At 46.8% G+C, this 23,062-nt stretch overlaps 1 protein-coding gene across 1 annotated transcript; it reads left to right on the top strand.

Annotated features, from left to right (window-relative positions):
* LOC140361557 (uncharacterized) lies at nucleotides 1-21,509 on the top strand. The gene is made up of 4 exons (XM_072447269.1): nucleotides 1-459; nucleotides 11,782-12,712; nucleotides 19,752-20,310; nucleotides 21,480-21,509. The coding sequence occupies exons 1-4, from the start codon at nucleotides 366-368 to the stop codon at nucleotides 21,507-21,509; spliced, it is 1,614 nt and encodes a 537-aa protein (XP_072303370.1). The 5' UTR covers nucleotides 1-365.
* Nucleotides 21,510-23,062: the final 1,553 nt, after the last annotated feature.

Below are 23,062 nucleotides of genomic sequence, written 5' to 3'. Positions count from 1 at the left end.
CTTCGGTTGTTGCCAGCTTCACAATATTTTGGTTGCGTTTTGTTCATTAAATCCACGTTTTGTCTGCTCGTTTTCACTACTTAAGTGTTTGGTTTACGCTATAAGAACAGCAGGGCGATTGTTACATTAAATGTCCGGATTTGTGTGTGCTTTATGAACATTTGAGCCTTGTTTTGTTCAGCAGAGGGAGCTGAAAGATGCGCTAGCAAGTGCTAGCCCGATGCTAACGGCCTCACAGATTTGCACGGTTTTCACGGGGCTCCGGGGCTGTTCACGGGGCTCCGGGGCTGTTCACGGGGCCGAGGCACTGTTCGGAGGATGGAGCCGTGAGTAAACCGCTGTCGGAGCTGGATTTGCGGTAAAACATGTCACAGGCGCGAACAGAACAGACGCACCCGAGCGACGAGCCCGAGCCACGGCGGAAACTGCCGAAGTTTGACGGAACTGCCTTTGCTACAGGTTTAGTTTCTCTTTCACTATTGTATTTTTAATATAATATTAAATACAGATACTTTTCAGACGGACCACATTAAATGCAAACTCATACTTTTACTTTATTCACAGTTAAAATGTTGGTAGAAAGTATTTTACTGCAGTACCATTAGTATACATTAGTCCATTTCAAAGTGGGTACTTTTACTTTACTACATTTGATAGTAGTCTGTAATTTCTGTGTAACTAAATTTCATTATTCAGCTTTTCTGCTATGGAGGACCAAAACTGACGTCAATGGAAGTAAATCAATAAATATAGCCGCAAGCGGCAATGATCGGCCCTCGCCACGCCGCCGCCACGCCGCAAGAGGAGGGGGCGTGGCTAACGCGCCCCAATTGTCCTTTTATCACGCCTACTGCTGAATCTGTGACGCTGTCACATGTTCTCCCCTTTGTTTTACCATCAAAAAGCAATTTTATTTTGAATTCTTGGCAAAATGTGCGGCTTTGCCGCACAGACACCGTGACTCTTTGAATGAAAATGTGGATCACTTTTGATGGTCCTGAAGATGAGTCTCACCAAATTTCAGGTTAATAGGGCTGACGCCCTGGGAGGAGTTTGTGAAAGTCTAAAGTGTAAACATGTTCTGGCCCCATTGGAATAACATGGGAGGTTTCGGTCATCGTTACGGCAACGCCATAACAATTATGACATGGGTCTCATTGACTTTTTTGATGGGGATGCTAAAATTGAGTTGTGTGTCAAATTTCATATAATTTCGCAAAACTAAACATTTAACCTCCATATAAAATCTGTAGGGGGCGCTGTGGCGCCAAATGAATTTATTTCACTTCAAGTAGGTTTAGGGCAAAGAGTTTAACAACTGATTCTAATTTGACGCAATTCGGACTTTATCTGCGCAAACGGCAGAAATTTTAAATATGGGAGATTTCTGAAATTTTAGTTACAGTTTGCGGCTTCGCCGCACAGAGACCGTGAGAGGTATCAATGTAATTTGGATAACTTTTGATGTCCCACTCCTCAGTAGCATTTTCACCAAATTTCAGCTTTTTAGGGCCAACGCCCTGGGAGGAGTTCGTAAAAGTACGACGTTTGGAAAAACTCCGAAGTCATGTTTAGCCATTTTTGAAGTAATATGGCCGACATTTGGTTCGGGGGACGGCGTTGCCGTAATAATATTTTTTACTTCTCTTGTCACCATCTACCTCTGCGCCAAATTTCATGATTCTACGATCAGATTTTTTTTGGGTCATTTCCCATCTCTCAATGCATTTTTGGTACATTTGGTGGCGCTGACGCGCCAATTTTTTTTATTTTAGAAAAGGGAAATAGCCAGAATGTAGAGAGGCACGATTTTTAGAGGTGTGCAAATTTTTGTGACTTTTCGTCAATGTTCACTGGGTGAAAAATAGGGGGGTTGGTCCCGAGAAGAAGAAGAAGAAGAAGAAGAAGAAAGAAAGAAAGAAAGAAAGAAAGAAAGAAAGAATAATATTCCGATGCGAAAACAATGTTTCCCATTTTTCAAATATCATAAACTATACATTTTCAGAAAGCGCTCGCGCTTTCCTACCTCATGGTGTGGGTCCCTGGTCACTGACGGGTACTTTCGATAATTTTGAGTGGGCTCCGCCCACTTTGTGTTTTTGGCCCTCTATACAGTAATAATGTTCAATTTTTGCATTACATGTTTATATGAACGGAACATGCAAGAGATGGGGAACGTATTCGTGAGCTACTTAGCGCAAATGAGTGCTTTATATTGGGATGACGACCGCTTCGCGGTCGTCATCCCAATGTAAAGTGCTCGTTTAGTGCGAACTTTTGCACGGGCGAACGGTAATGTTCCATTTTCCTACAACTAATTAGTATGCACGGGGCGTGCATGAGTGGAGGAGTGCGTTAGTGAGTGTTTGGAAGTGGGCGAGCGCTTCGCGCTCGATTTCGTGCGCACTACGTGCGCACTTTCGCAGCCGTGCTTCGCACGGCCTTACGAGATTAATAGGCCTCTCGCAGCTTGTGGCGCTCGGGCCTAAAAAGGGTTAAAGTAAAAATATAAATACATCCATTCTTCTTTCATGTACTTTTATCCTTTGTTTCCTTCCTTTTTCCAGTCCCCACCCACTCATTTACATTTAAACACACAGAAATCCCAAATATTGTGGAAAATAAATACATAGAAAAAATTAAGTAAAATCAATATATTTTTCCATCCATCCATCCATTTTCTACCGCTTGTTCCCTTTCGGGGTCGCGGGTGACTGGAGCCTATCCCAGTGACTTCAGGCCTTAGGCGGGGTACAACCTGGACAGTGGCCAACTTGTCGCAGGGCAATATATTTTTAGTATGTTCAAAAATATCCTTCAAAAAAATAAATGTATAAATGACTAGTATGTATGCATAAATGTATACATGCATGTATTTACACGCACAAACGCACACGCACAAACGCACACGCACACACTGACTGAAAAGTACAACGTTTGTGTATGGTTTGTGGGGTCATTGTTTGTGTGTTTGTGGGGTCATTGTTTGTGTGTTTGTGGGGTCATTGTTTGTGGGGTTATTGTTTGTGTGTTTGTGGGGTCATTGTTTGTGTGTTTGTGGGGTCATTGTTTGTGGGGTTATTGTTTGTGTGTTTGTGGGGTCATTGTTTGTGTGTTTGTGGGGTCATTGTTTGTGTGTTTGTGGGGTCATTGTTTGTGTATTTGTGGGGTCATTGTTTGTGTGTTTGTGGGGTCATTGTTTGTGTGTTTGTGGGGTCATTGTTTGTGGGGTTATTGTTTGTGTGTTTGTGGGGTCATTGTTTGTGTGTTTGTGGGGTCATTGTTTGTGGGGTTATTGTTTGTGTGTTTGTGGGGTCATTGTTTGTGTGTTTGTGGGGTCATTGTTTGTGTGTTTGTGGGGTCATTGTTTGTGTATTTGTGGGGTCATTGTTTGTGTGTTTGTGGGGTCATTGTTTGTGTGTTTGTGGGGTCATTGTTTGTGGGGTCATTGTTTCTGGGTTTGTGGGGTCATTGTTTGTGTGTTTGTGGGGTCATTGTTTGTGGGGTTATTGTTTGTGGGTTTGTGGGGTTATTGTTTGTGGGGTCATTGTTTGTGTGTTTGTGGGGTCATTGTTTGTGTGTTTTTGGGGTCATTGTTTGTGTATTTGTGGGGTCATTGTTTGTTTTTGTGTTTGTGGGGTCATTGTTTGTGTATTTGTGGGGTCATTGTTTGTGTGTTTGTGGGGTCATTGTTTGTGTGTTTGTGGGGTCATTGTTTGTGGGGTTATTGTTTGTGTGTTTGTGGGGTCATTGTTTGTGGGTTTGTGGGGTTATTGTTTGTGGGTTTGTGGGGTTATTGTTTGTGTGTTTGTGGGGTCATTGTTTGTGTGTTTGTGGGGTCATTGTTTGTGTGTTTGTGGGGTCATTGTTTGTGGGGTTATTGTTTGTGTATTTGTGGGGTCATTGTTTGTGGGTTTGTGGGGTTATTGTTTGTGGGGTTATTGTTTGTGGGTTTGTGGGGTCATTGTTTGTGGGTTTGTGGGGTCATTGTTTGTGTGTTTGTGGGGTCATTGTTTGTGTGTTTTTGGGGTCATTGTTTGTGTGTTTGTGGGGTCATTGTTTGTGGGGTCATTGTTTGTGTGTTTGTGGGGTTATTGTTTGTGGGTTTGTGGGGTCATTGTTTGTGGGGTCATTGTTTGTGTGTTTGTGGGGTTATTGTTTGTGGGTTTGTGGGGTTATTGTTTGTGGGGTCATTGTTTGTGTGTTTGTGGGGTCATTGTTTGTGGGTTTGAGGGGTCATTGTTTGTGGGGTCATTGTTTGTGGGGTCATTGTTTGTGGGGTCATTGTTTGTGTGTTTGTGGGGTCATTGTTTGTGTGTTTGTGGGGTCATTGTTTGTGGGGTTATTGTTTGTGTGTTTGTGGGGTCATTGTTTGTGTGTTTGTGGGGTCATTGTTTGTGTGTTTGTGGGGTCATTGTTTGTGGGGTCATTGTTTCTGGGTTTGTGGGGTCATTGTTTGTGTGTTTGTGGGGTCATTGTTTGTGGGGTTATTGTTTGTGTGTTTGTGGGGTCATTGTTTGTGTGTTTTTGGGGTCATTGTGTGTGTGTTTGTGGGGTCATTGTGTGTGTGTTTGTGGGGTTATTGTTTGTGGGTTTGTGGGGTCATTGTTTGTGTGTTTGTGGGGTCATTGTTTGTGTATTTGTGGGGTCATTGTTTGTTTTTGTGTTTGTGGGGTCATTATTTGTGTATTTGTGGGGTCATTGTTTGTGTGTTTGTGGGGTCATTGTTTGTGTGTTTGTGGGGTTATTGTTTGTGGGTTTGTGGGGTCATTGTTTGTGTGTTTGTGGGGTTATTGTTTGTGTGTTTGTGGGGTTATTGTTTGTGTGTTTGTGGGGTCATTGTTTGTGTGTTTGTGGGGTTATTGTTTGTGTGTTTGTGGGGTTATTGTTTGTGTGTTTGTGGGGTCATTGTTTGTGTGTTTGTGGGGTTATTGTTTGTGTGTTTGTGGGGTTATTGTTTGTGTGTTTGTGGGGTTATTGTTTGTGTGTTTGTGGGGTTATTGTTTGTGGGTTTGTGGGGTCATTGTTTGTGTGTTTGTGGGGTCATTGTTTGTGGGGTCATTGTTTGTGTGTTTGTGGGGTTATTGTTTGTGGGTTTGTGGGGTTATTGTTTGTGGGGTCATTGTTTGTGTGTTTGTGGGGTCATTGTTTGTGGGTTTGAGGGGTCATTGTTTGTGGGGTCATTGTTTGTGGGGTCATTGTTTGTGGGGTCATTGTTTGTGTGTTTGTGGGGTCATTGTTTGTGGGGTTATTGTTTGTGTGTTTGTGGGGTCATTGTTTGTGTGTTTGTGGGGTCATTGTTTGTGTGTTTGTGGGGTCATTGTTTGTGGGGTCATTGTTTCTGGGTTTGTGGGGTCATTGTTTGTGTGTTTGTGGGGTCATTGTTTGTGGGGTTATTGTTTGTGTGTTTGTGGGGTCATTGTTTGTGGGTTTGTGGGGTTATTGTTTGTGGGTTTGTGGGGTCATTGTTTGTGTGTTTTTGGGGTCATTGTGTGTGTGTTTGTGGGGTCATTGTGTGTGTGTTTGTGGGGTTATTGTTTGTGGGTTTGTGGGGTCATTGTTTGTGTGTTTGTGGGGTCATTGTTTGTGTATTTGTGGGGTCATTGTTTGTTTTTGTGTTTGTGGGGTCATTATTTGTGTATTTGTGGGGTCATTGTTTGTGTGTTTGTGGGGTCATTGTTTGTGGGTTTGTGGGGTCATTGTTTGTGTGTTTGTGGGGTTATTGTTTGTGTGTTTGTGGGGTTATTGTTTGTGGGTTTGTGGGGTCATTGTTTGTGTGTTTGTGGGGTCATTGTTTGTGGGGTCATTGTTTGTGTGTTTGTGGGGTCATTGTTTGTGGGTTTGAGGGGTCATTGTTTGTGGGGTTATTGTTTGTGGGTTTGAGGGGTCATTGTTTGTGGGGTTATTGTTTGTGTGTTTGTGGGGTCATTGTTTGTGTGTTTGTGGGGTCATTGTTTGTGGGGTTATTGTTTGTGTGTTTGTGGGGTTATTGTTTGTGGGTTTGTGGGGTTATTGTTTGTGGGGTCATTGTTTGTGTGTTTGTGGGGTCATTGTTTGTGGGTTTGAGGGGTCATTGTTTGTGGGGTCATTGTTTGTGGGGTCATTGTTTGTGGGGTCATTGTTTGTGTGTTTGTGGGGTCATTGTTTGTGGGGTTATTGTTTGTGTGTTTGTGGGGTCATTGTTTGTGTGTTTGTGGGGTCATTGTTTGTGTGGTCATTGTTTCTGGGTTTGTGGGGTCATTGTTTGTGTGTTTGTGGGGTTATTGTTTGTGGGTTTGTGGGGTCATTGTTTGTGTGTTTGTGGGGTCATTGTTTGTGGGGTCATTGTTTGTGTGTTTGTGGGGTCATTGTTTGTGGGTTTGAGGGGTCATTGTTTGTGGGGTTATTGTTTGTGGGTTTGAGGGGTCATTGTTTGTGGGGTTATTGTTTGTGTGTTTGTGGGGTCATTGTTTGTGTGTTTGTGGGGTCATTGTTTGTGGGGTTATTGTTTGTGTGTTTGTGGGGTTATTGTTTGTGGGTTTGTGGGGTTATTGTTTGTGGGGTCATTGTTTGTGTGTTTGTGGGGTCATTGTTTGTGGGTTTGAGGGGTCATTGTTTGTGGGGTCATTGTTTGTGGGGTCATTGTTTGTGGGGTCATTGTTTGTGTGTTTGTGGGGTCATTGTTTGTGGGGTTATTGTTTGTGTGTTTGTGGGGTCATTGTTTGTGTGTTTGTGGGGTCATTGTTTGTGGGGTCATTGTTTCTGGGTTTGTGGGGTCATTGTTTGTGTGTTTGTGGGGTCATTGTTTGTGGGGTTATTGTTTGTGTGTTTGTGGGGTCATTGTTTGTGTGTTTGTGGGGTCATTGTTTGTGGGTTTGTGGGGTCATTGTTTGTGGGGTCATTGTTTGTGGGGTCATTGTTTGTGGGGTCATTGTTTGTGTGTTTGTGGGGTCATTGTTTGTGGGGTTATTGTTTGTGTGTTTGTGGGGTCATTGTTTGTGTGTTTGTGGGGTCATTGTTTGTGTGTTTGTGGGGTCATTGTTTGTGGGGTCATTGTTTCTGGGTTTGTGGGGTCATTGTTTGTGTGTTTGTGGGGTCATTGTTTGTGGGGTTATTGTTTGTGTGTTTGTGGGGTCATTGTTTGTGGGTTTGTGGGGTTATTGTTTGTGGGTTTGTGGGGTCATTGTTTGTGTGTTTTTGGGGTCATTGTGTGTGTGTTTGTGGGGTCATTGTGTGTGTGTTTGTGGGGTTATTGTTTGTGGGTTTGTGGGGTCATTGTTTGTGTGTTTGTGGGGTCATTGTTTGTGTATTTGTGGGGTCATTGTTTGTTTTTGTGTTTGTGGGGTCATTATTTGTGTATTTGTGGGGTCATTGTTTGTGTGTTTGTGGGGTCATTGTTTGTGGGTTTGTGGGGTCATTGTTTGTGTGTTTGTGGGGTTATTGTTTGTGTGTTTGTGGGGTTATTGTTTGTGGGTTTGTGGGGTCATTGTTTGTGTGTTTGTGGGGTCATTGTTTGTGGGGTCATTGTTTGTGTGTTTGTGGGGTCATTGTTTGTGGGGTTATTGTTTGTGTGTTTGTGGGGTCATTGTTTGTGTGTTTGTGGGGTCATTGTTTGTGGGTTTGAGGGGTCATTGTTTGTGGGGTCATTGTTTGTGTGTTTGTGGGGTTATTGTTTGTGTGTTTGTGGGGTTATTGTTTGTGGGTTTGTGGGGTCATTGTTTGTGTGTTTGAGGGGTCATTGTTTGTGGGGTCATTGTTTGTGGGTTTTTGGGGTTATTGTTTGTGGGTTTGAAGGGTTATTGTTTGTGTGTTTGTGGGGTTATTGTTTGTGGGTTTGAGGGGTCATTGTTTGTGGGGTTATTGTTTGTGTGTTTGTGGGGTTATTGTTTGTGGGTTTGTGGGGTCATTGTTTGTGGTGTTATTGTTTGTGTGTTTGTGGGGTTATTGTTTGTGTGTTTGTGGGGTCATTGTTTGTGTGTTTGTGGGGTCATTGTTTGTGGTGTTATTGTTTGTGTGTTTGTGGGGTTATTGTTTGTGTGTTTGTGGGGTCATTGTTTGGGTGTTTGTGGGGTCATTGTTTGTGTGTTTGTGGGGTTATTGTTTGTGTGTAGTTCTGATAGAATCTGCTCCACCCAACTTTAAGTTTGAATCTGAAACACGAGAAAACAAAAAAGGGGGTGGAGTCTGTGCTGTCTTTAGAGATGAAATAATTACCCGCAGGTTGTCTTTTGTGGTGTTTTCATCATTTGAGTATGTCTCCTTTAAAATGGAGCTAAAACAGTCTCCATCCATTCTCTTCATTGTTTTATACAAGCCTCCCCAGCACTGCCAAAGTTTTATTGATGATTTTACTGAGATGCTTTCAGTCGTATGCACAGACTTTGATGGTTTGGTCATTACAGGTGATTTCAACGTGCATGTTGATAATATTTGTGACAGAAACGCTAAAGAGCTTGATGCTGTCCTTGAAACCTTCAGTCTTACTCAGCACGTGAGAGGCCCCACCCACAGCAAAGGACACACTCTAGATCTCATAATTACAAAGGGGGTAAATATTTCAAATGTTAATGTGATCGATGTTGCTCTGTCTGATCATTTCTGTGTCTTCTTTGACCTGTCTGTTTCTCCCAAACCTCCGGTTGGTCCTGCAGTTGTTCAGAGGAGACACATAAGTGATGGCACAGGTGCACTGTTTATGGAAATGATAAACTTTGAAAATGTCTCATGTTCTAATGTAAATGATTTGTTGAACTCTGTTACATCTAGTGTTTTGAATGTTCTGGACACCATCGCCCCTATAAAGGCTAAAATGGTTAAAAATAAGCAGAAGGCGCCGTGGAGAAATGAGGATTCGGTCAGGGCACAGAAAAGGGAGTGCCGCAGGGCCGAACGGAAATGGCGCAAGTCAAAGCTCCAGGTTCAAAAAGAGATTTACAAAGAAAAGCTGAACATGTACAACATAATCTTATGTAGAACTAGGGAAAGATATTTTTCTGAAATAATTGGAAGCTGCAGTAACAACTCGCGTGTCCTGTTTGCCACAGTAAACAGATTAACAAACCCTCCAGCTCAGCTGCCGTTAGAACTCATTTCCACATCAAGTGTAATGAGTTTGCATTATTCTTTAATGACAAAGTTCAGGGCATTAAAAATGCTATAAATCCCACAATGCAAAAAATTACCCTAAAACCACCAAGACACTTAGAGCTAACTCACTTTGCACCAGTAACTGACAAAACTGTCCATGAGATCATCACCAGTCTGAGTTCATCTACATGCTGCCTTGATGTGTTACCCACCAGATTTCTAAAGTCTGTGCTGAACAGTTTGTTAGCACCATTCACTCACATAGTCAACATGTCGCTTCAATCTGGAACATTCCCAATGTCTTTGAAAACTGCGGTCATAAAGCCTCTCCTAAAGAAGAGCAGTCTTGATGCCGCAGTACTGAGTCATTACCGGCCCATCTCTAATCTACCATTTTTGGGCAAAGTCCTTGAAAAGGTTGTTTACCAACAGTCACAGATTTCCTCTTAATAAACAACTCATTTGATGTTTTTCAGTCAGGTTTTAGACCTCATCACAGCACTGAGACTGCTCTTGTCAAGGTGACAAATGACATCCGCCTGAACACTGACACGGGCAAAGCCTCAGTCTTAATTCTGTTAGATCTGATGCTGCTTTTGACACTGTCGATCATGGGATCCTCTTACAGAAACTAGAGGACTGGGTGGGCATCACTGGCCCCGCCCTAAACTGGTTAAGGTCCTATCTGGAAGACAGGAAGTACTTTGTTGAAATTGGTAGCTGTGTCTCAGACCACATGACCCTGACCTGTGGAGTGCCCCAAGGGTCAGTCCTGGGTCCCCTTCTGTTCAACCTCTACATGCTGCCGTTAGGTCAGTTGATACGCAGTGAAAATGTGTCCTATCACAATTATGCAGACGACACTCAGATCTATGTTTCACTGTCGGCAGGTGACTATGGACCAGTAGATTCACTCTGTCACTGCATCCAACAGATCAGTTTGTGGATGCAAAACAACTTTCTCCAGCTGAACTCAGACAAGACTGAAATAATCGTTTTTGGCCCACAGAAACAAAGAGAAAGTGTTAGCGGTCACCTCCAGAGTCTCGCTCTAAAACCTACAAACCAAATTAGAAATCTGGGGGTAATAATGGACTCAGACTTGAACTTTAATAGCCACGTCAAATCAATAACATCAGCAGCTTTTTACCATCTAAAAAACATTGCCAAAATCAAAAATATAGTGTCAAAACCAGATTTAGAGAGACTTATCCATGCGTTTGTCTCCAGTAGATTAGACTGTAACGGCCTGCTCACTGGTCTCTCCAAAGGAGCTGTAAAACAGCTGCAGTACATCCAGAACGCTGCTGCTCGGGTCCTGACTAGAACCAGGAAGTACCATCACATTAGTCCTGTTCTCAGGTCTCTGCACTGCCCCCTGTGGCTCAGAGAATAGACTTTAAAGCAGCTCTGCTTGTGTACAAGTCTCTCCATGGCCTAGCACCAAAGTACATCTTGGATATGTTAGTGCCATATGAACCATCTCGGACTCTGAGGACCTCAGGGACCGGCCTCCTGCTGGTGCCAGAGTCAGGACTAAACATTGACCGGCCTCCTGCTGGTGCCCAGAGTCAGGACAAAACATGGGGAATCTGTGTTTCAGTTTTATGCAGCTAAAATCTGGAACAGTCTTCCTGAAGATGTGAGACAGGCTTCTACTCTGACAATGTTCAAATCTAAGCTAAAAACAGTTTTGTTTAGCTGCGCATATGACTGAAAGGATTTTTTCTTTGCACTCTTCTCTTTTGTTTGTGATTTTATTAGTTTAGAAAATCAGTTGGATTGATAATTTTTAATTTAGTTAATTTTACTGTATTTCTGTTTCTGTAATTTATTTGTGATTTGAATGCATTTTTCCTGCTGTGAAGCTTTGAATTGCCTTGTGTATGAAATGTGCTCTACAAATAAACTTGCCTTGCCTTGCCTTGTGTGTTTGTGGGGTCATTGTTTGTGTGTTTGTGGGGTTATTGTTTGTGTGTTTGTGGGGTTATTGTTTGTGGGTTTGTGGGGTTATTGCTTGTGTGTTTTTTGGGGTTATTGTTTGTGGGTTTGTGGGGTTATTGTTTGTGTGTTTGTGGGGTCATTGTTTGTGTGTTTGAGGGGTCATTGTTTGTGGGGTCATTGTTTGTGTGTTTGAGGGGTCATTGTTTGTGGGGTCATTGTTTGTGTGTTTGAGGGGTCATTGTTTGTGGGGTCATTGTTTGTGGGTTTGTGGGGTTATTGCTTGTGTGTTTTTTGGGGTTATTGTTTGTGGGTTTGTGGGGTTATTGTTTGTGTGTTTGTGGGGTCATTGTTTGTGTGTTTGAGGGGTCATTGTTTGTGGGGTCATTGTTTGTGTGTTTGAGGGGTCATTGTTTGTGGGGTCATTGTTTGTGTGTTTGTGGGGTTATTGTTTGTGGGTTTGTGGGATCATTTTTTGTGGGTTTGAGGGGTCATTGTTTGTGGGGTTATTGTTTGTGTGTTTGTGGGGTCATTGTTTGTGGGTTTGAGGGGTCATTGTTTGTGGGGTCATTGTTTGTGGGTTTGTGGGGTCATTGTTTGTGGGTTTTTGGGGTTATTGTTTGTGGGTTTGTGGGATCATTTTTTGTGGGTTTGTGGGGTTATTGTTTGTGGGTTTGTGGGGTCATTTTGTAGCTCTTTTATGATGACCTACAGATATAAATGTTTTATATATCAACTATGTTTTAAAAAGTGTCTGTAAATCTCTTTCTTCAGCTGCAGACAAGCCGCCACCTGCACCTTCGCTTCAGCCAATCAGTGCTGAGGATCCTGGCTCCTGGTCCTTCTCTGCCGACTCTCTGGGCCCAGTTCTAAGTCCGGTTCCGTCCTGGTCCAGAGGAAGACCCAGAGGACGGTCCAGAGGAAGGCCGGGCTGTGGGGAGGTCTTTGTGTGTTCGTTCTGCAGACGAGGGTTTAAGTTCAGATCGGCGCTGGAGATTCACGTGCGTTCTCACACCGGCGAGCGCCCGTTCACCTGCACCTTCTGTGGGCGGGGCTTCAGCCTTAAGGGGAACCTGAAGACTCACCTGAGGACCCACCTAAGTCGCCCTGTCACCGAGCCTGAACCATATTTAGACCGGGCCACAGACAACAGTCCTGAACCAGATCTGAACCAGTTTATCATGGATCTGAACAGGTCCGGACCGTCCCTTGTCTGGAGCCCTCCTCAGACCCCGCTCCAGCCCCCGCTCCAGACCTCGCACCAGAACCCGCTCCAGAACACGCTCCAGCCCCCGTTCCAGACCTCGCACCAGAACACGCTCCAGAACATGCTCCAGAACCCCTTTCAGAACCCGCTCCAGAACCCCTTCCAGAAACCGCTCCAGAACCCCCTCCAGAACCCCCTCCAGAAACCGCTCCAGAACCCCCTCCAGAAACCGCTCCAGAACCCCCTTCTGAACCCGCTCCAGACCCCCCTCCAGACCTCGCACCAGAACACGCTCCAGACCCCCCTTCAGAACCCGCTCCAGAAACCGCTCCAGAACCCCCTCCAGAACCCCCTTCAGAACCCGCTCCAGACCCCCCTCCAGACCTCGCACCAGAACCCGCTCCAGAACTCGCTCCAGAACACGCTCCAGAACACACTCCAGAACCCCCTCCAGAACCCGCTCCAGACCCCGCTCCTGACCCCCTGGTCTCGGTCCAGGTGAGACTAAACTTAATGTTCATTCTCTATCCATCCATTTTCTTCCGCTTTATACCCTTCTACCCAGACACTTCTTCCGAGAGACATAGTCCCTCCAGCGTGTCCTGGGTCTTCCCCGAGGCCTCTTCCCAGTGGGACATGCCAGAAAAGGGCTAACCCTCCCCAGGGAGGCGCCCAGGAGGCTCCGGAACAGATGCCCAAGCCACCTCAGCTGGAGGAGCAGCGGCTCAACTCCGAGCTCCCCCCGTGTGGCAGAGCTCCTCACCCTATCTCTAAGGGAGCGCCCAGCCACCCGGAGGAGGAAACTCATTTCAACCGCTTGTATCCGCGATCTTGTTCTTTCGGTCACTACCCAAAGCTCATGACCATAAGTGAGGTCAGAACGTAGACCGACCGGTAAATCAAGAGCTTTGTCTTTGGACTCAGCTCCTTCTTCACCACAACAGTCGATGCAGCGACTGCATCACTGCAGCCGCTGCACCGATCCAACTGTCGGTCTCACGTTCCATCCTTCCCTCACTCGTGAACAAGACCCCGAGATACTTGAACTCCTCCTCTTGGAGCAAGGACTCCCCACCCACCTGGAGAGGGCAAGACACCTTTTTCCGGTTGAGAACCATGGCTTCGGATTTGGAGGTGCTCATCCCAGACACTTCACTCTCGTCCCAGTGCAGCTGCAGGTCCGGGTTTGATGGAGCCTCAGGACAACATCGTCTGCAAACAGCAGAGATGAGATCCTGTGGTCCCCAAACCGGACACCCTCTGACCCCTGACCACACCCTCTGACCCCTGACCACACCCTCCAACCCCTGACTGCGCCTAAAAATTCTGTACATAAAAACTATGAACAGAACCGATGACCAATCGCAGCTCTGAGGAGTCCAACATGCACTGGAAACAGGTCTGACTTACTGCCGGCAATGAACACAGCTCCTGCTCCTGTCAGACAGGGACCGGACAGCCCTGATTAAAGGGCCCCGGACCCCGTACTCCTGGAGCACCCCCCAAAGGACACCCCGAGGGACACGGTCGAAAGCTTTCTCCAGATCCACAAAGCACATGTGGACTGGTTGGCCAAACTCCCATGAGCCCTGGCGCCCCCTGGTGGAGAGTCTAGAGCTGGTCCAATGTTCCACGACCAGGACCTAAACCTGCTCCTCCTGAATCTGAGGTTCTATGGGTCAGATTCTCCTCCAGGACCTGGAATAGACCTTATGGGAGGCTGAGGAGTGTGATCCCTCTGTAGTTGGCACACACCCTCCTGTCCCCCTTCTTGAACAGAGGGACCACCACCCCGGTCTGCCAGAGACACTGTCCCCGACCACCACGCCCTGTTGCAGAGACGTGTCAGAGACAGTCCTACAACATCCAGAGACTTTAGGTCCTCAGGATCTCATCCACCCCCTGAGCCACTGAGGAGTTTGCCAACAACCTCAGTGACTTCAGCTTGGGTGATGGACAAGCCAGCCTCTGTGTCCTCAGTCTCTGCTTCCTCTTCAGAAGACATGACGGTGGGATTAATGAGGTCCTCAAAGCCCTTCCACCGTCCGACGACATCCCCAGTGGAGGTCAGCAGGTCTCCACCCGCATCGTAAACAGTGTTGGTGAAGCACTGCTTCCTCCTCCTGAGGCGCCGGACGGTTTGCCAGAATTTCTTTGGGGCCGACCGATAGTCCTCCTCCATGGCTCTTCCTCCATGGCTCCTCCTCCATGGCTCCACCTCCATGGCCTCCTCAAACTCCTCCCAGCCCCGGGTTTTTGACTCTGCGACAGCACGAGCTGCGGCCCGCTTGGCCTGCCGATACCTGCCGATAACCTCAGGAGTCCTTCAAGCCAGAGTGGCCTGATAGGGCTCCTTCTCCACCACCAGGTGTGAGGGTTACCGCCACGACAGGCACCGGAGACCTTGTGACCACAGCTCCGAGCAGCCGCATCAACAATGGAGGCGGAGAACATGGTCCACTCAGACTCAATGTCCCCAGCGTCCCCTGGGACATGGGAGCAGCTCTTCTGGAGGTGTGAGTTGAAGACCCTCCTGACAGAGGCTCCACAAGACGATCCCCACAGACCCCCACAATGCACTTGGGCCAAGTCTGTCCGGCTTCCTCCTCCGCCAGAGGATCCAACTCACCACCAGGTGGTGCTCTACAGCTCCGCCCCTCTCTTCACCCGAGTGTCCGAGACACGCGGCCAGAGGTCAGAGGTCAGAGGACACGACAACAAAGTGGATCATTGACCTCCTGTGTCCTGGTGCCATGTGACCTGATGGACCTTGTGTTGGAGATGGTGTTCGTAATGTACAATCCGTGGCACAGAAGTCCAATAATTGACTGCTCGAGTTCAGATCGGGGAATCCGTTCTTCCCGATCACCCCTTTCATGGTGTCACTGCCGTTGGCCCAGTAGAACAACAGAGTCCCCGGTCAGTGCACTGTCCAGTTCCCCTACCAAGGACTCCAAGAATGCCGGGTCCTCTGCACTGCTGTTCGGCCCCTGGACCGACACAACAGTGAGAGAAATGTCCCCCACCTGAAGGCGAAGGGACGCGAACCTCTCATCCACCGGGGTGAACTTCAACACGAGCTGAGGGGCTATAAGCCCACACCAGCCCCGCCTCTCCCCGAGGGCAACACCAGAGAAGTGGAGCGTCCAGTCCCTCTGGAGGAGATGGTTCCAGAGCCCAAACTGTGCTGGAGGTGAAGCCGACTATATCTAGTCGATATCGCTCAACCTCCCGCACAAGCTCAGGCTCCTCCCCCCAGCGAGGGGACATTTCATGTCCCCAGAGTTAGTCTCTGTGTCCGAAGATCTGGTCCTCGAGGCCCCTGCCGTCGACTGCTGCCCAGATCACTCTGCACCGGCCCCAATGTTCATTCTACATTTGTGAAATGTAAAAGTGCAGTTGATCTAACCTAAAGTGCATTAAAAAAAAACATGTTGAATGTCCACCCCAGCCCTTACCCCCTCGTTCACTACAAAGTCGAATACGCTAGGCTTATATTAGTATTTTTAATAGAACTTTACTATAATTACCAAGAATGACCATGACTTGCTAGAAACCCCCAAAGTGCACTAAATTACTGAAAATGTGTGTACAATTTTTCGGGAGAAGGACCCCCAGACCCCCCTCCTGTTGACCACCCCTTGGACCCCCTGTTTCCAAATCCTGTAGGTGCCACTGCCAGCAGCCTCTAGAAGAGTGTACCATACCAATACTAGATCTTCTTTCACATCATTTGTTTTAAATGCTAGACATTTTTCCTGTCTTTCCTGTACAAATGCAACAGTTTTCATAATTTAAAATTAAATGATGAGTTCCCCTTGGGGGCCCTCGGGTGGTCTCGGGGCCCTGAGCAGCTGCTTAATTTACTTATAGGGCCGGCCCTGCTCATTTACAGAAGGATCCAGACTCAGCTCTTACTTTCTCCTCACAGCGGTTCAAGTGACTCGCATTTGGGAGAAAAATAGGTGGTAAAAACAGACTTCTGTCATAAATATTGGTCAAATCTGTCATATTAACGTTTATGGCCATATTAACGTTTATGGCCATATTTACGTTCCAGTTCTCCGGAGGTTGGACTTTCCGAGCTCCGACTTGTAAATTCTAACTGGAAAACTCACATCTCGGAATTCCTACTTGAAAACTCTGAGCTCAGAGTTCATCCGAGCTGGACAATCCAACATGTCTGCTCTTGTGTTATGATAATGTTCACGTCCGACAGTTCAAATATTGATCTTTAGTTGCTCTTTACTTCCCCCTGCTGTCTGTGAATCTGCTCTGCATTGTTGTGCTAATGCTACTAACGTACACAGAGCTAATGGCAACGCAAGCTAGAATTGGTTGTTTTGAGCACCTTCTTGGAATTTATTGTTTGACGCTAACGTTAGTGACTTTACATTAAACGTTTATTTAAGAGCGGTTTATTCATAATCGCGGCTAACGTTAATGACTTTAAAGCTAACGTTAGTGACTCTACAGCTAACATTAGTGACTTTACAGCTAACGTTAATGACTTTACAGCTAACGTTAGTGACTTTAAAGCTAACGTTAGTGACTTTAAAGCTAACGTTAGTGACTTTAAAGCTAACGTTAGTGACTTTACAGCTTACGTTAGTGACTTTACAGCTAACGTTAGTGACTTTACATCTAACGTTAGTGACTTTACAGCTAACGTTAGTGACTTTAAAGCTAACGTTAGTGACTTTAAAGCTAACGTTAGTGACTTTACAGCTTACGTTAGTGACTTTACAGCTAACATTAGTGACTTTACATCTAACGTTAATGACTTTACAGCAAACGTTAATGACTTTACAGCTAACGTTAGTGACTTTAAAGCTAACGTTAGTGACTTTAAAGCTAACGTTAGTGACTTTACAGCTTACATTAGTGACTTTACAGCTAACGTTAGTGACTTTAAAGCTAACGTTAGTGACTTTAAAGCTAACGTTAGTGACTTTACAGCAAACGTTAATGACTTTACAGCAAACGTTAATGACTTTACAGCTAACGTTAGTGACTTTAAAGCTAACGTTAGTGACTTTAAAGCTAACGTTAGTGACTTTACAGCTTACGTTAGTGACTTTACAGCTAACGTTAGTGACTTTAAAGCTAACGTTAGTGACTTTAAAGCTAACGTTAGTGACTTTACAGCAAACGTTAATGACTTTACAGCAAACGTTAATGACTTTACAGCTAACGTTAGTGACTTTAAAGCTAACGTTAGTGACTTTAAAGCTAACGTTAGTGACTTTACAGCTTACGTTAGTGACTTTACAGCTAACGTTAGTGACTTTACATCTAACGTTAGTGACTTTACAGCTAACGTTAGTGACTTTAAAGCTAACGTTAGTGACTTTAAAGCTAACGTTAGTGACTTTACAGCTTACGTTAGTGACTTTACAGCTAACGTTAGTGACTTTAAAGCTAACGTTAGTGACTTTACAGCTTACGTTAGTGACTCTACAGCAAACGTTAATGACTTTACAGCTAACGTTAGTGACTTTAAAGCTAACGTTAGTGACTTTAAAGCTAACGTTAGTGACTTTACAGCTTACGTTAGTGACTTTACAGCTAACGTTAGTGACTTTAAAGCTAACGTTAGTGACTTTAAAGCTAACGTTAGTGACTTTACAGCAAACGTTAATGACTTTACAGCAAACGTTAATGACTTTACAGCTAACGTTAGTGACTTTAAAGCTAACGTTAGTGACTTTAAAGCTAACGTTAGTGACTTTAAAGCTAACGTTAGTGACTTTACAGCTTACGTTAGTGACTTTACAGCTAACGTTAGTGACTTTACATCTAACGTTAGTGACTTTACAGCTAACGTTAGTGACTTTAAAGCTAACGTTAGTGACTTTAAAGCTAACGTTAGTGACTTTACAGCTTACGTTAGTGACTTTACAGCTAACATTAGTGACTTTACATCTAACGTTAATGACTTTACAGCAAACGTTAATGACTTTACAGCTAACGTTAGTGACTTTAAAGCTAACGTTAGTGACTTTAAAGCTAACGTTAGTGACTTTACAGCTTACGTTAGTGACTTTACAGCTAACGTTAGTGACTTTAAAGCTAACGTTAGTGACTTTAAAGCTAACGTTAGTGACTTTACAGCAAACGTTAATGACTTTACAGCAAACGTTAATGACTTTACAGCTAACGTTAGTGACTTTAAAGCTAACGTTAGTGACTTTAAAGCTAACGTTAGTGACTTTACAGCTTACGTTAGTGACTTTACAGCTAACGTTAGTGACTTTAAAGCTAACGTTAGTGACTTTAAAGCTAACGTTAGTGACTTTACAGCAAACGTTAATGACTTTACAGCAAACGTTAATGACTTTACAGCTAACGTTAGTGACTTTAAAGCTAACGTTAGTGACTTTAAAGCTAACGTTAGTGACTTTACAGCTTACGTTAGTGACTTTACAGCTAACGTTAGTGACTTTACATCTAACGTTAGTGACTTTACAGCTAACGTTAGTGACTTTAAAGCTAACGTTAGTGACTTTAAAGCTAACGTTAGTGACTTTACAGCTTACGTTAGTGACTTTACAGCTAACGTTAGTGACTTTAAAGCTAACGTTAGTGACTTTACAGCTTACGTTAGTGACTCTACAGCTAACATTAGTGACTTTACATCTAACGTTAATGACTTTACAGCAAACGTTAATGACTTTACAGCTAACGTTAGTGACTTTAAAGCTAACGTTAGTGACTTTAAAGCTAACGTTAGTGACTTTACAGCTTACGTTAGTGACTTTACAGCTAACGTTAGTGACTTTAAAGCTAACGTTAGTGACTTTAAAGCTAACGTTAGTGACTTTACAGCAAACGTTAATGACTTTACAGCAAACGTTAATGACTTTACAGCTAACGTTAGTGACTTTAAAGCTAACGTTAGTGACTTTAAAGCTAACGTTAGTGACTTTAAAGCTAACGTTAGTGACTTTACAGCTTACGTTAGTGACTTTACAGCTAACGTTAGTGACTTTAAAGCTAACGTTAGTGACTTTAAAGCTAACTATCTGAGAGTGTTGTGTCATATTCCCGAGTCACAGAGCTTTGTTTTAACTGCTCTTTTGCTTCATTTGTCGTGTTGTGTCCAGTTAAAGACCTGTTGCTGTTGTGTTTTCACATTCTCCCTATGCATTGTGGTCTATACGGACCCCTAGTGACCAGCGCTGGACACTACTTTTCAGGGTGCAATGTAGGATATTGAGTGCACTTCCTTGCTACTGGACATTCAGTCCGCACTAAGAATGCTGGGAGCCCTACATAGTGCCGTTTGTAGGAACATTCGGAGGCAGCCAGAGTCTCCATTGTGTACATTCTCTCCTTGAAGCGCCCCTGCATGAACCGGAGACTTGCTGGGCCCCCCTGGGCCCCCCCAGTCCAAACTGCAGCTCCCACAAATGCATCACATGATAAAAAAAAAAATACTTACAAGAATTTATTCCAGGGGCGACTTCAGGACGTCTTGACTCAGAAGCTCAAGTAAAATGATTCATCTTTTTTTCATATCCATGTCTGAGTCCAGGACCAGAGCAGAAACCAATCCAGAGATCAGACCAGAGCCAGGACCAGGGGCCAGACCAGGGGCCGGACCAGGGGCAGGACCAGGGCCTGACCCACTGCAGTGCCCCGTTTGCTGTAAGACCTTCAGCTGGAGGTCCACTCTGTCCGTGCACATGCGCGTGCACACCGGGGAGCGCCCGTTCATGTGCCCGCTCTGTGGCAAGCGCTTCTCTCTGAAGGGGAACCTGAAGGACCACATGCGGCGCCACCTGCTGGACAAACGCCACCTCTGCCCTTTCTGTGGCCTGGGCTTCAACCACGAGAGTCTTCTGCTCAGTCACCTGGCCGTACACACTACAGGGGAGGAGGGAAAGGAGGAAAACAAGCAGGAGAGTGTGGACGATGAGGAGGAGAGAAGAGAGGAAGAGCAGGGAGGAGAGGAGGAGAGAAGAAAGGAAGAGCAGGGAGGAGAGGAGGAGGACAAACTCCACCTCTGCCCTTTCTGCGGACTGGGCTTTAACCTCGAGAGTCTTCTCCTCAGACATATCACTGTGCACACCACAGGAGAGGAGGGGGGAGAGGCTAGTGTGCACGAGGAGGAGGAGAGAGGGCACGAGGGGGAGGAGAGAGGGCACGAGGAGGAGGAGAGAGGGCACGAGGGGGAGGAGAGAGTGCACGAGGGGGAGGAGAGAGTGCACGAGGAGGAGGAGAGAGTGCACGAGGGGGAGGAGAGAGGGGACGAGGAGGAGGAGAGAGTGCACGAGGGGGAGGAGAGAGTGCACGAGGGGGAGGAGAGAGTGCACGAGGAGGAGGAGAGAGGGCACGAGGGGGAGGAGAGAGTGCACGAGGGGGAGGAGAGAGGGGACGAGGAGGAGGAGAGAGTGCACGAGGGGGAGGAGAGAGTGCACGAGGGGGAGGAGAGAGGGCACGAGGAGGAGGAGAGAGGGCACGAGGGGGAGGAGAGAGTGCACGAGGAGGAGGAGAGAGTGCACGAAGGGGAGGAGAGAGTGCACGAAGGGGAGGAGAGAGTGCACGAGGGGGAGGAGGGAGTGCACGAGTGGGAGGAGAGAGTGCACGAGGAGGAGGAGAGAGTGCACGAGGAGGAGGAGAGAGTGCACGAAGGGGAGGAGAGAGTGCACGAGGAGGAGGAGAGAGTGCACGAGGGGGAGGAGAGAGTGCACGAGGAGGAGGAGAGAGTGCACGAGGAGGAGGAGAGAGTGCACGAGGAGGAGGAGAGAGTGCACGAGGAGGAGGAGAGAGTGCACGAGGGGGAGGAGAGAGGGCACGAGGAGGAGGAGAGAGTGCACGAGGAGGAGGAGAGAGTGCACGAGGAGGAGGAGAGAGTGCACGAGGGGGAGGAGAGAGGGCACGAGGAGGAGGAGAGAGTGCACGAGGAGGAGGAGAGAGTGCACGAGGGGGAGGAGAGAGTGCACGAGGAGGAGGAGAGAGTGCACGAGGGGGAGGAGAGAGTGCACGAGGGGGAGGAGAGAGTGCACGAGGAGGAGGAGAGAGTGCACGAGGAGGAGGAGAGAGTGCACGAGGAGGCAGAAGAGCACATCTGCCCTTTGTGTTGTCTCAGGTTCAGTCACGTAAAAGCTCTGCTCAGGCATCTCACTGTGCACACCACTGGAGAGGAGGGGGAGGGGAGGAGCCTGCACGAGGGGGGGAGGAGCCTGCACGAGGAGAAGGAGGATGAGGAGGTGTTCTTTGCAATAACCATCCAGTGAGAGTTTAAACACATCTGTTCTAGACGATGGTCAAAGTCGTTCAACAGTTTTAGTCTTGATCAAAATGACAAAACTCAAATCTCTTCTTCTTTTTTGACTGTTGGTCATTGATTTGATGGTGTCAAACTGATGGTCAGCAGGATGGTCACCATGCAGCATGGTCAGCAGGATGGTCAGCAGGATGGTCACCATGCAGCATGGTCAGCAGGATGGTCACCATGCAGCATGGTCAGCAGGATGGTCAGCAGGATGGTCACCATGCAGCATGGTCAGCAGGATGGTCAGCAGCATGGTCACTACAGACACACAGACCGTCACAGAGAGTCACACTTCTGTATTTCTGTACTTCAGAAAACAAACTTTCACTAAATTTAAGAAAAACAGTTTGTGTTTTACATAAAAGAAAAGGACTAAATGTTTTCAAACTTTTGATTTATGACAGTTAAAGTTTGAATGGACAATTTTTTTGGCCCAAATCGGAGTCTTATTTCCTCGTGGCGTGGACGGCCGATTGGTCCTGCCACGTGTCAATCATAAAACGGGAGGGGCATGTGCACGGGGGAGTGGCATGTGCACGGGGGAGTGGCATGTGCACGGGGGAGTGGCATGAGCACGGGGGAGGGGCATGAGCACGGGGGAGGGGCATGAGCACGGGGGAGTGGCATGAGCACGGGGGAGTGGCATGAGCACGGGGGAGGGGCATGAGCACGGGGGAGGGGCATGAGCACGGGGGAGGGGCACGAGCACGGGGGAGGGGCACGAGCACGGGGGAGGGGCATGAGCACGGGGGAGTGGCACGAGCACGGGGGAGGGGCACGAGCACGGGGGAGGGGCACGAGCACGGGGGAGGGGCACGAGCACGGGGGAGGGGCAAGAGCACGGGGGAGTGGCATGAGCACGGGGGAGTGGCATGTGCACGGGGGAGGGGCATGAGCACGGGGGAGGGGCATGAGCACGGGGGAGTGGCATGAGCACGGGGGAGTGGCATGTGCACGGGGGAGGGGCATGAGCACGGGGGAGGGGCATGAGCACGGGGGAGTGGCATGAGCACGGGGGAGTGGCATGTGCACGGGGGAGGGGCATGAGCACGGGGGAGTGGCATGAGCACGGGGGAGGGGCATGAGCACGGGGGAGTGGCATGAGCACGGGGGAGTGGCATGAGCACGGGGGAGTGGCATGAGCACGGGGGAGTGGCATGAGCACGGGGGAGTGGCATGAGCACGGGGGAGTGGCATGAGCACGGGGGAGTGGCATGAGCACGGGGGAGGGGCATGAGCACGGGGGAGGGGCACGAGCACGGGGGAGGGGCACGAGCACGGGGGAGGGGCACGAGCACGGGGGAGTGGCATGAGCACGGGGGAGGGGCATGAGCACTTCCGCCTGAGTTCTCAAATCGCCAAAAAATCGTCCATTGGGCCTTTAACATATGTGAGAATTTAAAATAGAAGCAGTGCATTTGAAATGTAAATCACACAGGAGTTAAAGGAGTCTTTAAAATAATTTAACAAATGCTTTTATTAAAGCAACTTTTAAAACACTATTTAGTACATTAATTAACAAATACTTAAAAAATAAAAATCGTGTTATAAATGGTTTTAACAAATAC

This window comes from Eucyclogobius newberryi, unplaced genomic scaffold, assembly GCF_026437365.1.
Source record: "Eucyclogobius newberryi isolate DKJ021-1_F unplaced genomic scaffold, fEucNew1.0.hap1 SCAF_16, whole genome shotgun sequence".
NCBI classification, from domain to species: Eukaryota; Metazoa; Chordata; class Actinopteri; order Gobiiformes; family Gobiidae; genus Eucyclogobius; species Eucyclogobius newberryi.
Note: the sequence above shows the minus strand (reverse complement) of the source record. Positions and strands in the feature narration are given on the sequence as shown.

Coding starts and splice junctions, on each gene's coding strand:
- LOC140361557 (XM_072447269.1), top strand. CDS start 366: ATGTCACAGGCGCGAACAGAACAGACGCACCCGAGCGACGAGCCCGAG. Junction 460..11,781: donor CGGAACTGCCTTTGCTACAG/GTTTAGTTTCTC, acceptor CTCTTTCTTCAG/CTGCAGACAAGCCGCCACCT. Junction 12,713..19,751: donor ACCCCCTGGTCTCGGTCCAG/GTGAGACTAAAC, acceptor GTCTGAGTCCAG/GACCAGAGCAGAAACCAATC.